We start from the raw sequence: 18,806 nt of genomic DNA on the forward strand, positions 1-18,806 counted from the left end.
CTGTAGCTCACGAAAGCTTATGCTCAAATAAATTGGTTAGTCTTTAAGGTGCCACAAGTCCTCCTGTTCTTTTTGCGAATACAGACTAACACGGCTGCTCCTCTGAAACCTATATTTGAATGGGGGACCCTCCAGACCAACGACCCTTGAGTGCACTGTTAGCCTCTGGCTAGCCACAAGAACTGCTTCTGACCCCTCCCTGGAGCTTTCACCAGAAGACGGAAGGCAAAAGGCAGCAGCGTAGGCACCGGACAGTCTCCCACTCCAAACGGTGTTTGTAACACAGAGCTTGTCATTTGATGCTGATCCACAGACCTACACTAACCTGCCACGTCCTCTTTCCCCTCACATTGCTAGTGTGTGTGAAAACCCCTCGAAGGCACTCTCCTGGGGCTAAAGCTCTGGGAGGGAGGCAGAGAGAGGGGATGGGCACTGGACACGGCCTCTCGTATCCCGCCTTGAACAACTGGTTACGGTGGAGTTTCCAGTGGTGCTAACTGCAGCATGAAAGCCTGCATCCCCCAGCTCTGTGCTTTCTAACCCAAGTCGTGCTAGTGAGTGGAGGGTAGGAAGGCACAAGTGTGGCTATGAAGCCAATGGCAACAGACCAAGGGACTCAGGTAGCTTCGTTTGCTCCATTTCTGGTACCATGCCATACAGATCTCGCCAACAGGAATGCTGCTGAGAGGCTGCACTTTATTTCTTGGCCCTTGCCACATCACTTGAATCACGTTTACAAAAAGCTAATACCCCCTCTGGTGTGGCAGGGGTTGGTATCCACTGGCTACCGTCACATGGTTAATCCTGCATCACTGCATCCGTTTATTCTGACTACCATTTCATTCCAGGATCATGGCCTTTCACACGACACTGTCAGACTCCTCTCTGGCTCTCAGCTCTCGCTACTAGCTGTTAAACCCACTCACTTTTTTCTTTATTTTTGTGCTTTGCAGCCCATGTAAATAACACAATGCCATCCCTTTCTTCAACACCTTTGTCCCATCGGCGTGTACCTCTTACCCTGCTGAGGCCCAAAATTAGAGACAGAGGATAGCAGTGATAGCAGCTGAAGATGGCATGGGATTCATTTAGTTGAAATAAATAGATGGGAAATTAGCTCGCAGGTTAGAGTGCTGACTTTGTATGCAAAAGGTAGCAGAATCAATGCCAATATTCTCTAGGGGGAAGAACCAAATGGGGATAAACTACCGGCCAATTAGAGAGCTCCTCCAACAGAAATGACTCTAGGATTCACGGTTTGTAATTGGAGTTTCATGAGTCAGCATTTCTGGTGTTAATATTTTACCGCAATTTTTGTGTAGGATTAGAGCTGAAAGTATAATTTACAATTCATTACTTCTCCAGCTAATTTAGACTTTCTCTGCACACATCACCCAGGCTGTGATTTCCTCCAGTGTATACATTTCTGATTTTTGTATGATATTTTTAGTTCCTTGTGGTGATGGCAAAGTGTGCCCTGTGAAAACCGGAGATTCAGTTTCACAGCAACGTAACTTCGTTGCAATTGGTCAGAATGTCACATGGCTTTGCTTTTGTTCCCTGATTGGATGAGTGCAGTATACATATTTGACTATGTGAATCCAAAATTTGGTTTCAACAAATGCTTTTGTGCATGGTTCTGAAATTCACGTTCTATGAACTCCCTGCCTGTTAAGCTGAATTACACAAATGTTCATGGAGCGTGAAGATAGATGAAGCAATGCTACTTACAAATGTGTGAGAATAGTGATGGAAAGTCAGTTGTGTTGCTTGTCCATCTCTGTGTGGGATGGAGGTGTATGTGGGTCCAAAACACCAGAGAGTTGTGAATTCCTCCGGCTCTTGGCCTAATGAACCCAAGGCCTTTATTCAGTCATAACACAAAGGGCCAAATTCTGCTCCAGCGTGGCTCCATGGATGCAACTAAAAGCAAATTTTGGCTCAAGACGTGTTCCAACAGACGTTGTTTCCTAATAAACAACACCTGGCAGTTAATGCTTTAATCCACTGTCCTGGGCTGCTTCACAGGTTCTAGAATTTAGCTGCCATCTCTTGGCCGATTCTTCTTTCCCATAAGCCTCCTTTACTCAGTTTCTCTGAAGCACTGATTCAATTTGGAGCTGACCGACTCCAGCTCAGGCCCCAGCACATCTAGCAGGACATTTTGGGAGAAGAACTTAGCTGTAAAAACCACTCTGAATTTTACATCCACTCCAGGCAGTTTGGGCCTGTTTATATTGCAAAATAAATTCTTTAAAGTTACTGTACTTCACAGGAGAGTTTGTCAAGGTAAATACCATCATTTACATAAAATGTGACTTGTGATTGTAATATTAAAGCAATAAAGAGCAAGTTTATGATGCTTAGATGTACAATCTGACAGGGAGAAAAACAGCAAATCTTGCAACATTTACTAAACTGGTGTGGAGACTTTGGGGAAGAAAATTGGAGATTTACAAAAATAGATATTTTTCATAAGTATGATTTTTTTCCACAGCCTTCAAACACTTTGCTTTTTAAATACTCTTTCAGCATTGAAATGGCAACTAACTCAAAGCCACTGCAGAGCAGAGACCTGGATGGGAATAAAACACCCAATGAATGTTGTGTTCACAAGCGGCAGTTGGTTTTGGAACCTCGGTTGCAGTAATTAACAAGTTTTGCCTAAGAGTGCCGCCTTCCTGCTGCCAACGAGGAGAGTCTCATTCGGAGTTATTATTGAGTTTCCAAACCCTGACATGCTCAAGGGCCTTCCAGCAGCTGGGAAAAGGGAAGATGAACTGCAGGTAGCCAGGCCACAGCCAATGCCATACGGGAGACCACGTATCAGAAGTCCCAGCTAGGGAATCCAATTGCCTATGCTTTCCCTCATGCCAGTGATTCCCCTTGGCTTCAGTGGACGTAGCCCCTGCGGGCTGAAACTGGCCTTAGAAAAATCCAGAGACTTAGTTCTGTAAAGGAAACAATGTCTTTCTGGCCACATTAAAAGCTCTGGGGTAGCCCCATAACGTTGGCATTAAGGCATTTTCTCAATATGTCAACCAATGATTTATATTGACATGCTGCCAAGTGTATGCTGGGCGCTTCACAGGGAAATCAAATGAAAAAGCCTCTGCCCCAAAGAGGTTACAGGTTAAGGCCCTGATCCTGCACAGACTGAAGTTGAACTTTCCGTATGATCCCACTAAATTCAATCGGAAAGTTAAACATTGGTGTAAATCTTTGCAGAATTGAGGGTTAAAGGTGTAATCCTGCAAATGCTTATTCACGTGAACAATCCTTACTCAGCCAAGCGGCCTCACTGACTTCAATGGGGCCAACTCCCACTTGTGTGTGTGACAAGTCCGACTTGCGTGTGTGAGGACTGGGTCATAAAGGCTTGATCCTGCTGAGTGCTCTCAGCTCCCACGGAAGTTAAAAGGTATGCTGCATCTTGCAGGATTGGACCCTATATCTTCAGTCTAAACAACAATAATTTTCCCCTTGGATGAAGACATTCAGCTAGCTTGGGATTTACAATAAAACTTTTAAAAGGGGCTGAAAAGCAATTTAAACAGATTCTAATGCTAAATAATATTCGGGGGAAAAAAGAATAAAATGTACTGCTAGCTATTTATATGCCACAGCGAAATTATAATATCCACTCTGAATGCTTTGCAAAGTTTGATAGTGTATGTTCCTTACTTGAACTCAGTGCTAAATTCTCAGCCATTCACTCACACTCTTACCCTTCTCAATTCATTGAAGCCACTTCAAGCAAAAAACATTTGAAAGAAATTACCTCAGCGTGTTACACCGTGAGCAGTGAGAAATGTCCCACATGAGCCTTGCCAGCCCCAAAAGCAATAAAATTTCTGCTGAAGTGCATGATATAATAACTCAGGGAAAAGAAATCCCCATGACAACAGGAGGAAAAAAGAGATCCATGAAAAGCAGAGGATTCAAACTGCTCTCAGTAGAAGGTGTCACCAATCTGTGGTGGAATTTTCACTTTGAAAATCAAAAGCCTTTGCTCTTAACTTTCTTTGTAAACCTGTTGTTCCTCCCTTAACTAGACCGCAGTTTTTACAAAGCAGAATATGCCTCACTAAATCAATACATGAATAGGGGTCAAACTCATCATTTAAACCCAGAAACGTAACCAGCTGATTCTTTTCCACTGTGTTTTCCAAAGGAGCTCAGTCCTATTTCTGGGTTTTCTGTTGTGCCCTTCGCTGCAGTAGCTGCATGGCCAATGTGAAATGGCAGTCACACGAAGCTCAATCTGAAAACTTCCATCATATAAATGACAAATCGTTAGAAGCAAAGCACTGTAGAATTTCCTCTGTGGATTACTGAGACAAATGCTCTGAAGCTTTGTTGTTCCCACATACGTAGATTGATATGTAAATCATTCCAGGCCTGGCAACGTGGCACTGGCCACCATCTGGCAAAAGGATGCTCCAAAAGGGTGTTAAAAGAAACATAAATTTACCTTTTGGTTGTTGTTATTTATCTCCCAGCTTGTAACTCTTGTCATATCCTTTTTAAGGACAGCTTTCGGACAGTCATAATCCCAACAGAAGGGACTTCAGCTTCACAGAGCAGGGGGACCTCGCAGTCAGCCCAATATCTGCTTGGGCTCATTGGAAGCATTCGCAAACAGAACTCTGACCTGGATAATCAGGGAGTCCTGAGGGAAGGATGACTGCCCCAGGGATGGGTGCAGGAGCAGAGGTGGGGAAGGCATAGCCCCCTGACAGGGGATAAGTTAGAAAGCAAAAAATAAATGCTTAATTGGGGAAATCTTTAGTTGCTCCTGTTTGTGGTGTCCTTATAGACAGCCGAGATGACGACCATGACCCTGCAAGCCTATGCACAGCACCCAGCGGGGAGCACCAGGTTCTTGTGTTGCCATGTGAGTGTGAATAGAGCCTACGTGTGGGGAGAAGCACCAGGCTTCATCCTCCACTCTGAGTGCAGGAGGCCTCAAGCCCCATGCCTCTGCCCCTTCCCTCTCAAGAGGGCAGGGCACGAGGGGGTGGAGCTTGGACAGGCAGTGGGTGTGGCTGAGGAGGTGGGGGCGGGAGTGTGACTTCCGCCATGTTGAGGAGGCGCATAGCTCTGAGCTCACTGAGGCCTGGTTCCTGGTAGGAGGCCAGGAGGGTCTCTGTGCACCGTGGCCCCCCAAGGTCCTTTCAGCAGCAAACAAATAACGAATCTGAAAGGTGGCAGGAAGCAACTTGGTGCTAGCACTGGCCTTCCCGCAGGAATGGGTCTTCCCGCAATGCTTCCCCTTGCTCTCACGCACGCTCCCCTTTGCTGTGCAGGGCTGAGCTCAGTGTCTGCGGCCGGCTTGGGGGTGCTGAGCGCTAGGTGCTGCTCTGTGGCCATTAGGCCACATGAATTGCGGCGAAGCCTGATTCCTCCCTACATCCCCCTACATCCCTCTACCTGAAACAAAGCAGAGAGGCTAAGAGAAACCAGGTACCATCTTTGGGAAACGTAGCTCTCCTGGCCTAAGACCACAGAAAGACTGTGAGTGTCTCTGGGCCAGACCTATCTGCATCAGGGTAGAGTCACCGAGTAGCTCTTGGTTTGGGAGCAGATCCAGCCCCCCAGCTTAAGAGGCTAATGTACCCTATGAGAGACCTTTACTCACCCCCACCCCCAACCTCTCAGCAGGGCAAGAATAGGGAATTCCAGACACCTGGCCAAGGGCAAAGTCTGGCCCTTGGCATGCACTGTACAGGCTTGATCAAAAGAGCATTGAAATCTATTGCAGTCCTTCTGTCAATTTCCATGAGAACTGGCTACAGACCTCAGTGGAGTGTATATATATACATGCATCTCTGCCTTGCATGTATGCACAGGAATGCACAAGAGAAATATGCATCTGAAATAACAGTGGGCTAGTTCTTTTCTTCCCCCGTGAGAAACAGCACTGACATTATCCCGGAATTATTTGCAGGTGCAAAATTGTGCCACAAAATTAGAGGCTATCTTTGAAAATCAGGTCCTCAATGTTTGAGGAAAAAGAAGAGGTGACAGGTTTGAAACAACCAACATTACAATGGGGCACGTGTGTATAATTTAAAATTCACAGCCCAGGGTAATCCCCATACATCGGATCCACAGCGTAGGGAGGGCAGCTGAGTCACTGCATTTCAGCAAAAGCCAACTCACAGCAGGTCCTGGAAAAATCAATACCCCTTCCCTAAACTATCAGAAGTGCTGAGGATACAGTATACAGTGGAAAGGCCTTTTGCAGAGAAATACAGTAGTTGCAAAGCACCAGCAGTCTGTCACACCACGCGAAGAAAAGCCCCGTCTCTCTCTGCACCCGATAGCGCTCCTCAGCACTGAACGGTAGCACTAGCGGCTGTGGGTTTATTCTCTGAATCTTATGACGCAGAATAGAGGGGTACAAATATTATACAGCAGCACAGGACTAACACTGAGGTGACTAAAGGCTATTGCTATCGGATGGCTGTTCAGGGCCCAATGTGAAACGAGTCCAGAGTCTCAGTCCCGGATCTTAGCCTTCCTTGCCCCTACCCTCCTCTCGCTTCCCCTGCTGGCAGTCTGAGCAGAGAGGCCCAAGGGACACATGGCCATGGAAACCAATCTACCTGAAAGGTAATTCATGCTGTTCAATCTGTGTGGATACAAATTGCAGGTCACAGGAGTACAAACACTGTACGAGTGTGAAGCACAGACCACTGGCCTCTAGATCAACACAGCCAGGGATGGGGAACACAGCATGGTCGCAGCAGCAGGGAGGCAACAAACCCTGCTAAAACGACAATAGCACATGACAGTCACCACCCAAACATACACTAGTGCAGGGGTAACCAATTATTTTTCGTCAAGATCCAAATTTCTTGGTCAAGGTATAGTTAAGGTCCAGACTCCAGAGCAACATCTTTTCATGCTGCAATAACAATAATGATAATAATAAGTAAATAAAAAGCTTTCACAGTCCATTCAACAGTGTCTGGTACTCCGGATTTGGCCCATGGTCCGCCCATTGTCTATCCCTGCACTAGGGTAGTGGCCAGAGGGGTGTGGTTTAAAGAATCAATTTCTCAATCCCAGTACAACTGCTTCTTGGACCAACTGGTTCGGGAACAGATATTTCTATTATTCAGAACTAGGACTCCCGATTTATTGTTATTACTTATTTGTATGACTGTAGCATCCGGAGGGCTCTATTGTGCTGGGCACTTTACAACCAACTTAGACAGGCCCTGCCCTAACAATTTGACAGCCTAGAAAGACAAGACAGACAAGGAATGTGCATTGAACTTTCCCCATGCATGTAGGCTCATTGGTTCAATGGGGCTACTTACACGCGAAAAGTTAAGCCTAAGGCCTGGTCTACCCTATGGGGTTAGGTTGAATTTAGCCGCGTTAGGTCAATTTAAAAATGACTGCGTCCACACAACCAATCCCGTTCCGTTGACCTAAAGGGCTCTTAAAATCGACTTCTGTACTCCTCCCCAATGAGGGGAATAGCGCTAAAATCGACCTTGCTGGGTCGAATTTGGAGTAGTGTGGATGCAAATTGATGGTATTGGCCTCCAGAAGCTATCCCAGAGTGCTCCATTGTGACCGCTCTGGACAGCACTTTGAACTCCGACGCACTAGCCAGGTACACAGGAAAAGCCCCGGGAACTTTTTAATTTCATTTCCTGTTTGGTCAGCATGGCGAACTCAGCAGCATAGGTGACCATGCAGTCCCCCAGAATCATACAGCGTAGAATGTTTCTACGCTCCCCCTTTCGTCTCCGTCCCCGAGGTTATCGCAGATTAGAAGGCAAAAAAACCGCACTCACTATGACATGTTTTCTGAGCTCATGCAATCCTCTCGCACTGACAGGGCACAGCTTAATGCATGGAGGCATTCAGTGGTAAAGACCAGGAAAGAATTAAGTGAGCGCGAAGAGCAGAGGCAGGACGCGATGCTGAGGCTAAGGGAGGAGCAAAGGGACATGATGAAATGTCTATTGGAGCTGCAGGAAAGCCAACAAGAGCACAGACCCCTGCTGCATCCACTGTATAACCGCCTACCCTCCTCCCCATGTTCCATAGCCTCCTCACCCAGATGCCCAAGAACACAGAAGGAGGCTCCGGGCACCCAGCCACTCCACTCCAGAGGATGGCCCAAGCAACAGAAGGCTGTCATTCAAACAGTTTGATTTTTAGTGTGGCTACAATAAGCAATGTGGCCTTGTCCTTCCCTACCCCACCCAGGCTACCTTGTCCGTTATCTCTCTCTTTTTTTAATTAATAAAGAAAGAATGCATGGTTTCATAGAATATCAGGGTTGGAAGGGACCTCAGGAGGTCATCTAGTCCAACCCCCTGCTTAAAACAGGACCAATCCCCAATTTTTGCCCCAGATCCCTAAATGGCCCCTCAAGGATTGAACTCACAAGCCTGGGTTTAGCAGGCCAATGCTCAAACCACTGAGCTATCCCTCCCCCCTGTTTGAAAATAATAGTTACTTTAGTTTGAAGGGGGGAGGGTGGTTGGCTTACAGGGAATTAAAATCAACAAAGGGGGCGGGTTTGTATCAAGGAGAAACACACACAACTGTCACACCAAAGCCTGGCCAGTCATGAAACTGGTTTTCAAAGCCCCTCTGATGTGAAGCATGCCTTGCTGTGCTCTTCTAATCGCCCTGATGTCTGGCTGCCAGGCAATTTGCCTCAACCTTCCACCCTGCCATAAAGGACTCCACCTTACTCTCACAGATATTATGGAGCACACAGCAAACAGCAATAACAATGGGACTCTTGGTTTACTGAGGTCTGACCTAGTCAGCAAACAGCGCCAGCGAACTTTTAAACATCCAAAGGCACATTCTACCACCATTCTGCACTTGCTCAGCCTATAATTGAACTGCTCCTTACTACTGTCCAGGCTTCATGAGCCATGGGAGCAAGGTGTAGGCTGGGGTAGGTGCAACTGCGCAGTGCTGCCGGCTGGGAGAGCAGCCTGAGGCAGAAGCCTCCAGCTTGCATGATATTCCAGGCAGGACTGAATCTCCATGAGACAAAACTTAAAGAAGAGAATGACCTGCAGTCTCTGGCTCCCATTCGGTGCTCGAAGAGGAGGATAGCCATGTCTGTCCAGGCGCCCCGATCGACCTCACCGAGGTCTGTCAGGAGCACCCAGGAGACATACGATGGCTATCAGTCCTACTGCACAATCTGCCACAAAGGCAAGGAGCTGCTATTGTGTAGCAATGCAGTACCGCGTCTGCCAGCACCGCCCAGGAGACGTACAGTGATGGTGAGCTGAGTGGGCTCCATGCTTGCCGTGGTATGGTGTCTGCACGGGTAACCCAGGAAAAAAGCCGTGAAACGATTGTCTGCAATTGCTTTCACGGAGGGAGGCCTGACGACATGTACCCAAAACCACCCGCGACAATGTTTTTGCCCCATCAGGCATTGGGAGTTTAACCCAGAATTCCAATGGGCAGCGGAGACTGCGGGAACTGTGGGATAGCAACCCACAGTGCACCGCTCTGTAAGTCGATGCTAGCCACGGTAGAGAGGACGCACTTCGCCGACTTAATGCGCTTAGTGTGGACATACGCAATTGACTGTATAAAATCAGTTTCTAAAAATTGACTTCTATAAAATCGAACTAATTTCGTAGTGTAGATATACCCTAAAGGATTGAGGCATAAGAGAGAATGAGCCATGAAGTAAAAGCAAGGTTATAATTATGAAGACACCATAGAAGTCCCTTAGTTAAAGTTGCATTGAGAGTTTCACTAAAAGGATGAAAGGTCTTCATTATGAATGAAGAATATAAATTTATCATATCCTCCCCATACTTACAGCACTTACTCTTAACAGTACCGAATGAATTTTCTGAGAATTTAACAGTAAATCTGTTAGTTATAATCATTTTAAAATGTCTCCATTTTTATTCGAAAATTCATTGATTTATAGATTACTGTATTTGAAAATCTAAGACACAGGATACATGGCATGGTTATTAATGTGAAAATATTGGATTTAACACTGCTAGTCATAAATGCTGTATTTACGTTATGAGGCTTATCCTATTTTGTTACAAATGGTGCATTTGTTATCAAATGGATGCTACAGACTCTAAACTTTAATTTAAAAATGTTTCTAGCCCTTACAGATGCCAAGATAACCTTGAAAGCATGAAGCTTCCTGAACCTGCAAGCAGCGGAAACAATCGCTCTGAGATCCATGAACTGTCCCACCCTTCTCAGTGAGTTACTGTGATACCTAAAGTTGACAATTTACATGCCAACATGATTAACTATTTCTCTGCTGATCACACACGTGCAACACTTAGCTAATGTGCTTATCACGCCCAGACAGCTTTCCTTGCCTCTTTAGGTGCTAATGCCCCACTTGCCCTCAGCCCAACTCCCCAAACCTGCTTCCATGGGACAAGTCCTACAATGCAGGAACATGCTGCCGCTGAGGCATGCTGAAAACCAATCAAATCATTTTATTTGGTGCTGTTTCTACATTAACCTCTAAATGAACAGCACAGGGGCTAGTGTGCTAACTGTATCATTCGGTTAGTATTTCACTGAGTAAACACTTCCACTTTTCCACTTAAATGAAGCTGCAGCAGAGTGCCACAGTTTTCAGAGACTTTGCCACAGAATCCAGGTCTAGCTTGTTCTGGAGTATGCAGGGTTTTGCCAAAGGGTTTCCTAGTAGATGACGAACCTTTAAATGATACAAGTTTTGGCATCTGAAACTGCAAGACGACACAGGTATCCCAGCTCCAGAAATGATTGGGAGTCCATCCTTGCTGCAGAGTTAAACCTGGCTATTAGGTGGGGTTGGCCTTATCCTGACTCCCATTCACACCCACACCTCAGCTTTACCCCTGAGCTAGCTGGCCCGTCCTGGGCTATAGGCTAACGCATGAACATGGCTTACCTTTGGGCTGGCAACCTGCCCACTTTGCAGTGAGGATTCAGGTTAAACCACTCAAGTGCTGACAGTCCTCCGATGCCTTCTCACATTTCCCCCGTGTGCCCAGAAGGACAGACAAGTTCTCCCACAATTCACTAGGAAAGAATCACAGAGCATCATATCATGCTGCAGCGCTACGAGCCCCCAGAAGTTCCTGAGCTAATATGGATGCACAGCAACTGTGTGGACGCAGTCGAATCCGGATTTGCAGTGTGACAACTCACACCCTGACTAGGGCAACCCCCGTACTCAGACCCGAGTGCTGGTCACCCCAGTGCTGGTCACCCCAGTTAATTGTGCAGTGAGGACATTTCCCTCTGTTGACTGTGGGAAATTCTTGGATTATAAAAGCACCAAGTACTGACTAAAAATCCATGGCAATTCATATTTAGGATGATAGAAAGATCATGTGATCTAGAAGGGTAAGGAAGGAATGAAGAGGCATCAGTTAATTTCCACTTTGCTGGAAATGAAGACCTCATGACCTTTGCCAAACCTCACAATCATTTTGGCATTGTAGAAGGGATGCAGTTAATTCTCTTTACCATGAAGGATAATATCTACTGTTAAGTATCAATGTCACCGATAAAAGAAAGAGGTGAAACTAAGAACATGCAAAAGATATATATGCCAGAAAGAAATGTCAGTGGATTGTTAATAAAAAGAGAGACTAAAAGTAGATAACGCTTCCCACAAACCCTTAAACACAACTTTTAATAGCATTCAAAATAGATTCTACATTTACAAAAAAGAAGATCTAGGAAATTCAACAACAACAGTTAACTTACACTGAAGTCTATAAATGCAATTGAAGGGAAGATGTACCACTGAACACATGATGTACACTTCAAACAACCCAACGCTAAAGTGTATGGAATCACAAATGATGATTCCAAAAGCAATTCTGACACCTTAATGCTGAACAATCCCCCGCAGCCTTAACTCCACCTTAAACAAAATCCATCAGTACACACGTAGGAAGATTTCAATTCTGTAATTTCCACATAAACTTTAACCCTGGCTTTCAAACTATCACAATCAACACAGATCACTCATTCACATAGCTTTTCCTAAACATTACAGAAAAACGGCAGAGACTCTAAAGAACCGGTGTAACTGATTCTCTACATAAAGTGTATTTTGCACTACCTTTGTCTTCTGGATCATCATAAGATACAACCTCATGTAGAGTGTATTACCTCAGTCAATCTCAAGGAGACAAAAGCATGACCAACTGTAGCAAGATACACATCCAAAAGAAATAGCTAAGTATTATCATCCCCATTTTACAGATTAGGAAGCTGAGGCATAGGGAAGTTAAAAGGGGACTAGCTCTAGGCCATGTTGGCAGAGTGTGGAGTAGAACATAAAATTACTGTCTCCTAGGACAGTACAGTAATCACCAGAACATACTTTCAACAATGAATGATGCAGAGAAGGTGAGTCAAGTGGCCTCATTTTCCACCCCTTGACACAAGAAAATAATAATTTGATAGTATTAAAAGGCAACAGTTTTAAAATGGACAAAAGGAAGCCACATGTTACACAATGTGTAAGTATCCCATGGAACTCACTGCTGGAAGACATTAATGCAAATTTCAGAGTAACAGCCGTGTTAGTCTGTATTCGCAAAAAGAAAAGGAGGACTTGTGGCACCTTAGAGACTAACCAATTTATTTGAGCATAAGCTTTTGTGAGCTACAGCTCACTTCATCGGATGCGAAAAGTATGCATCCGATGAAGTGAGCTGTAGCTCACGAAAGCTTATGCTCAAATAAATTGGTTAGTCTCTAAGGTGCCACAAGTCCTCCTTTTCTTTTTATTAATGCAAGTAATTCAATAATAATTCAATGTTTTTAACAGGCATTTATGTGCATATGAACAACACCTGCAATTTCTCTAGCTAGGATAGAACTGCAAAGACCTTCATGCTGCAGGAGCAGGACATAAGCTAACCATCAGCTAGGGTCAGGAAGATATCCCCTTCCCGTGTCAGAAATGGGAATTTATGCCTTACTCTGAGGCACTAAGGACAGCTAACTGTAAGTCTCCCCTTGCTGTCTTCCAGTATGGCAATTCCAGCTTAGGATTGAGACACCTTGGCAGAGAGAAGAAAATCTGCTCATTGCTTGAGAGGTGGCTGCAGGTTGGGTAACCCGTAGATTTCAGTGCCCACAGCTGTCGAGTCCAGCACCATTCACCAGCACTAAAAATGAGCGTAAACAAACCCATGCAGAGCAACACCACACAGCTACAAGAATGATAACAAAATCCAAATACTGTTCTGCAGATGCATACCTGCTTGTGCCTTTCACTCCAAGGGAAATCTACGCTCACTCCCTGGCCCTCTTCTCCCAGCTTTACTTTCAAGATGCAAACACAGCTGCTTGCCATATTCAATGCTTGATCTTCTTCTGCCTATTTTGAACAAAACCAAACCTCTCTACACCCCTATCTTTAGCTTCTTTCATCAAGTTTCTAAACTTGGTCTTTGAAGCAAAGCTTTCCTGGGTGAAAATTAGGTAAAATATGATGATGGCTGTTTGAAACAAAGTGTGCACAAAATGAAATCAGCTGAGCCAGTCCTCCTCCTCATGCCCAGATGCTGATGTAACAGGCACAGCCTTTGACAGCACATAACGAACACGCTCCCACACAAGTACTCTCTTTCTGATTGCTGGGCTCCACTTCGCTGGAGTTCCTCAGAGAATCGCTGGGCATCATAACAAAGCCAAGCAAAACCCACAGCAAATAAGCGTTATGCACACACTTTGCTTCCAAAATTTCTGAGGAAACCTGCCTGAAGACCATATCTAAGTTAGTGTTGGCATGAAAACCTCACACTTTATTTTTATTAAAAAAAACAAAACCCAGCTAATTTAAACAGTTGTTAACTTTTTGCCCCTGAAACTGAAAATTTCCTCATTCTTTTGAGCTGTTTAGTCAACTGCCCTAATGAGTGAAATAAAAAGCCAGGACCTCAATGTTTTAATCATGATTCTTGCCTATATGGAAAGCAACAAGGACAGTGCGGGTGCTGCCAGAAACTAAAAAATAATAACATCAGTAATCTTCAAGTTAAATTAATTATTTGTATTTTCAAGTTTTGAGATAAATATTTTAAAACAGTGAACATCACAATTAGTTTGGTATGCTGAAACAGCAAAGAAACCTACTGATGAATTCATCCAGTTTTCATAGATTTGAACAGGTTAAAAGGAGTCTATGTTAAAAGTTTCAAATGTGTAATAGCAAAAGGCAATACCAAGAGTAATTCATACACAGAGCTCAGTCTAGTCAATTCAGAAACTTCTAGCAGATGGAACTTGTTGCATACAAGGAATAAATCTCCATTTGGGAAGTAAATTCAGGATTCTGCGGCTTGTATGAAGACAGAATCCTTGTTTATTTATTGTCACTTTAAAACTGCAGCTATCACCTGGGCTTGCAGGCTTGTTTATTTCCGTAATTATTAACTACTGAACAGTCTAGGTTTGTACAGGGCAAGTGCAGCTGCCCAGAGCAATCTGTTCAAATCTTCTGTGTACTGGGGGCTGCATAAAACGTGCATTTTTATCTATTTCTGGCATCTCCATCCCAACCCTGTATTTGAAATGGTATAATAGCCAGTCACGTTAATTATACATTTATTTTACCTGCATTTAAAAGTGTTATCGCACAACTTGCCTCCACGCCAGGCACTGGCTGCTCTGGGGCCTCATATGCCCCCCTTATTTGTCACTATCAATGTCCCTTATATATTGTTTTTATGTCGTTAAGCAATTCCAAGGTCCCTGCAGTGGAAAGGGGAGAGCATGTCTGGGATTCACACAGATCCTGGAGACAGTACCTTGCTCGGGTAAGCTGCCAGGTTGGAGATGGGCAGACCTGAGCCCGCTGCTGGCAATAAATAAGTAAGCAATAGACTCAATGTGAGAACTTCTGCAGGGAGGGGGAAAGTTAGATTTTAAATACACAGAAACCTTCAGGGTGAGCCACACACACCACACCAGACACAAACCCACACCCACAAAAGCAAGGCAATGGAAAGTCAAGCCAGGAACAACACACACTCCCTTCTCCTCCACTCTTGGGCACAACAGTTACTAACCCCACCGCCCCCACCCCCAGCCTCTGTCCCTGAGGGCTGGGAGGACTGAGCTGGACTGGTGCATCCTCCCACAGCTACAGCCCCTGGTACCCAGCACAGGCTGACAAGCCTTGCCCTCAGGCTCCAAGACACAGCCCCCCCCCCCCCCGCCCCCGCCGCCGCGGGGCATGAGGCCCAGAGCCTCCAGGGGCGGCATGGGGAGAAGGAAGGGAATTTGCCACCTGCTCCCAGGGCAGAGAGGATGGGTTGATCTGGTGCCTAAGGGGAGCGGGCATGTAGCCGGAGAGGGGCACAGGGGGAGGGCTACAGGCAGCGTTGGCCCTGCCCCGGGGGGAGGCTTTCTCCAAACAGGCCGGGGGGTCCGGGCCCAGCCCTTCCAGCCAGGAGCGCTCCCCGCCGGCCACAGGCCCGGCTCCTGCCCCGGGGGGGGGGGCGCAGGCTGATTGCCCCGGGGCAGGTGTCTCTCCCCCGGCCCGGCCCGGCCCGGCCCGGCCCGCCCGGCGCTCACCTGTACCACTCCAGCCCCTTCTCGTAGTTCCTGTCGAAGAAGTGGGGCTCGACCCCCACGGCGCGCACGTCGGGGTGCGCCCGGATGGCCTCCAGCAGCGCCCGGGTGCCCCCCTTCTTCACGCCGACGATCAGGGCTTGCGGCAGCCGCTTCTCGCCGTAGTCCGGCGTGGTGCTGCCCGCCCGGCTCAGCTCCTCGTCCGTGGTGCTGGATTCCTGCGGGTCCCTCTCGAAGGCGCCGCTCGGCGCCGCGATCACCTCGCCGGGGGCCAGCGCGGTCCGGAGCCAGGCGGCCGCCGACCCCCCCGGGCGGCTGGCGTTGCTGGCCCGAGTGGGGGGCGCGGGGGTGGCCGGGGAGGCGCGCGGGGCGCCGGGGGAGCGCGGGGCGCTGGGGGCCGGGGAGGCGCGCGGGGCGCCGGGGGCCGGGGAGGAGCGCGGGGCGCTGGGGACCGGGGAGGCGCGCGGGGCGCCGGGGGAGCGCGGGGCGCTGGGGGCCGGGGAGCCGCGCGGGGCGCCGGGGGAGCGCGGGGCGCTGGGGGCCGGGGAGCCGCGCGGGGCGGCGGGGGAGCGCGGGGCGCCCGGGCCGGTGCCCCCCATCAGGCTGTAGCACAGGTAGGTGAGGCAGAGCGAGAGGGTGCACATGCAGAACAGCCTGCGAGCGGGGGGCCCCTTAGAGCCGCGCCCGCCCTGCGCCCCAGGCTGGGCGGGGGGGGCCATGGCTGCTCCCCGCTCCTAGCCCCGGGCACCGGGCGCACATGGTGTCAGCCGCCGCCCGGCAGCCCCGTGCGCATGGGGCGCCGCCGCCCTCCCGCCCCGCAGCCGCCGGGGGGGAGCCCCGCATGGCACAGTCAGCGCGGAGCCCCGCGGTGCCGCCGCCGCCCGCCGGCCGGGCGCATGGGGACCGGTTCTCGGCGCGGCGCGGCCGGGGACGCTGCGCTCCGGCTCCGCCGCCTCGCCCTGTTGCCGCCCGAGTTCCTGCTGCTAAACTTTGTGCCGGGTGGGAGGCGGAGAGCGCGCTCCCGCGTGGGGAGAGCCCGCCCCCGGCACGGGGGGAGCGCGCCTGGCCCCGGCCGCCGGGGCTGGGACCGCGCCGGGCACGGGTGCGGCCGGGCCGGGGCCGGGGCCGGGGCCGGGGCAGCGCGGCCGGAGCCGGCGGGTGCGCTCGGAGCGCCGGGCGCTGGGAATGGAGATGAGGAGCGCGCCCCTTGAGACCTCCCCCATGCAAATCCCTGCTGCCCCCCGCCCCTCGCAGCACTGGCTGTCCCCTTCCTGCCTTACAATTCTTGTGCCCCACAGCCCCACCTCTCCTGCTGCCCCAGTCTGCCAGCTGTGACCCCCAGCCGCCCTACCCCCACTCCTCCCTTCCCCCACTCCGGCCCCCCAGCACCCTGCCCTCTGCTTCTCCCTGCCCCCCTCCCGCCCCAGCCCCCCCCCCCCCACTACTCCACAGCTTCCCCAAGACTAATCCTTGTCCGCCTTGTGAGGACAGGGCCTTTCCCCCTCTCCTTTGCAGGTTTCTGGGGTGAGTGGCTGTCAGCCCCCATCTTCTGTCGTTGGGGGCTCCAAGCAGGGGCCACGGTGACCCCAAGTCATAGGGGAAAGGAATCTCCTCTTTCATGAGAGGAGGCTGGGCCCTTCCCCCAGAGCTGGGGGATTCCCTCTGTGGGGAAAAGCCAAAAGATGGGGGCTAGACTAGGTGACCCCTCCAGCCCTACATTTCTATGGGCAGGAGAGTCTGTTCCCCCGGGGTAGAGCCCCCCCCCCCACAACCCAGGAGCTCCCCTCATCATGACTAACGAGGCGCCATCTCCCCTGAGGGCAGGCCTGGCTCCCCCATGGGATGCAAGGGGAGGCAGTGGCCATCCCTGTTTATCCTTCAGAAATACCGATATGGGGCCCTGGACCCAGGCCCTGCAAGGGTGATTTAGTGATCTCCAGAAAGGGGCGACTCCATCAAAGGCATAAAATTACCCCGGTCCTTCTGTCCTTCGGGATGTCGACAAGAGGTACCTGGGCTCCAGTACCATCCAGTAACCTCCCCGATCTGTCATTTGGGGCGAGGGGAGGGCTGCAGTTCTCTGCCCCTGCCGCAGAGGTGTGCTTAGCTGAGCAGCTCCTGGAGTGTGTGGACGTGGGTTTGTTACACTCCCCACCTTGCCCTAGAGTCTGTTGGTATCTTTTAGGTACTTATCCCGTAGGAGCTGAGCACCTCACAATCTGTGGTGTATTTATCCCTACAGCCCCCTGGAGGCAGGGCAGGGCTGGGCTATTCCATGGATGTACAGATGGGTCCTCCCACCCCGCAGGGTCTTGGTGCCCAAGCTCCAGCCTGAGCCCAGAAGTCTACACAGCAATGAGACAGCCCCACAGGCCGAGACCCACGAGCCCCAGGTGGCCGGAACGGGCCAGCAGTGGGTGTCTAGGTGCTGTGTAGACAGCCTCAGAGAGACTAGCGATATGTGATGGCGCAGGGAACTGAACCCTAGTGCCCTAACCTCTGGACTCTCCTTCCTCTCTGCATTGCTGCCTTGACTCAAGGGGGATCTGAAAGTGAACATTAGGGCCCCGATTTCAAAGACGCATGTGCCTAAGTGCACCCGCCTGCGTGAGGGACAGAAACCCCCCGGCACACTTAGGTGCAGCTGCATGCTGCGCCTGGCTCGTGTGTGAGCACTGGAGATCCCACACCTGTTGTGGGGGTGCTCATTGAGCTACACACATTTCTGGGCTGGGTGCAACCACAATGCCCATGTTTTCAGTGTTGAATACTGTGAACCCCAGGGAACCTCAGCTTCACCAAGGGAGAGAAGAAAATACAGCTGAAGACAGCCATCCCTTCCTCCTCAGACTCCTGGGGGTACAGAGCTGCTCCACACCCTACCACACAGGCTCTTGCAAATGGGCTTTGGCATCAGCCTGGCGGGAGGAGGGGGGCAGGTGGGGTCACTGCTCCTGGCACCTTCTGGTCCGAGATAGGCCAGTCTTGGCAGCGTGGGACAGGACAGTGGGGAGTGGAGTCTGACTTCTCCACATCTTGCAGTTGACACACAAACCCAGCAGGGCAGTTTGTCTGGGGAGATACTATCAGCAACTCTGCCTTTGTCTGAGCCCAGGACAAGAGCAACATTTGGAGGAAAAAACCACCATCGTTGAGCACAAATATTAACTAGATGTCCAGTGCCAAGAAAAAAATTAATCAAATGAGATGAAGAGCTCTGACTTTTC

At 49.4% G+C, this 18,806-nt stretch overlaps 1 protein-coding gene across 1 annotated transcript in view; it reads right to left on the reverse strand.

Annotated features, from left to right (window-relative positions):
* HS3ST4 (heparan sulfate-glucosamine 3-sulfotransferase 4) overlaps nt 1-16,298 on the reverse strand; it is a 157,133-nt gene extending 140,835 nt beyond the window's left edge. The window contains exon 1 of the mRNA XM_048865696.2: nt 15,583-16,298. Within this exon, the coding sequence (XP_048721653.2) occupies nt 15,583-16,298 (716 nt within the window). The remainder of the gene's footprint in view (nt 1-15,582) is intronic.
* Between the last annotated feature and the right edge of the window lie 2,508 nt (nt 16,299-18,806).

Source organism: Caretta caretta, chromosome 10 (genome assembly GCF_965140235.1).
Source record: "Caretta caretta isolate rCarCar2 chromosome 10, rCarCar1.hap1, whole genome shotgun sequence".
In the NCBI taxonomy this organism is placed as follows: Eukaryota; Metazoa; Chordata; order Testudines; family Cheloniidae; genus Caretta; species Caretta caretta.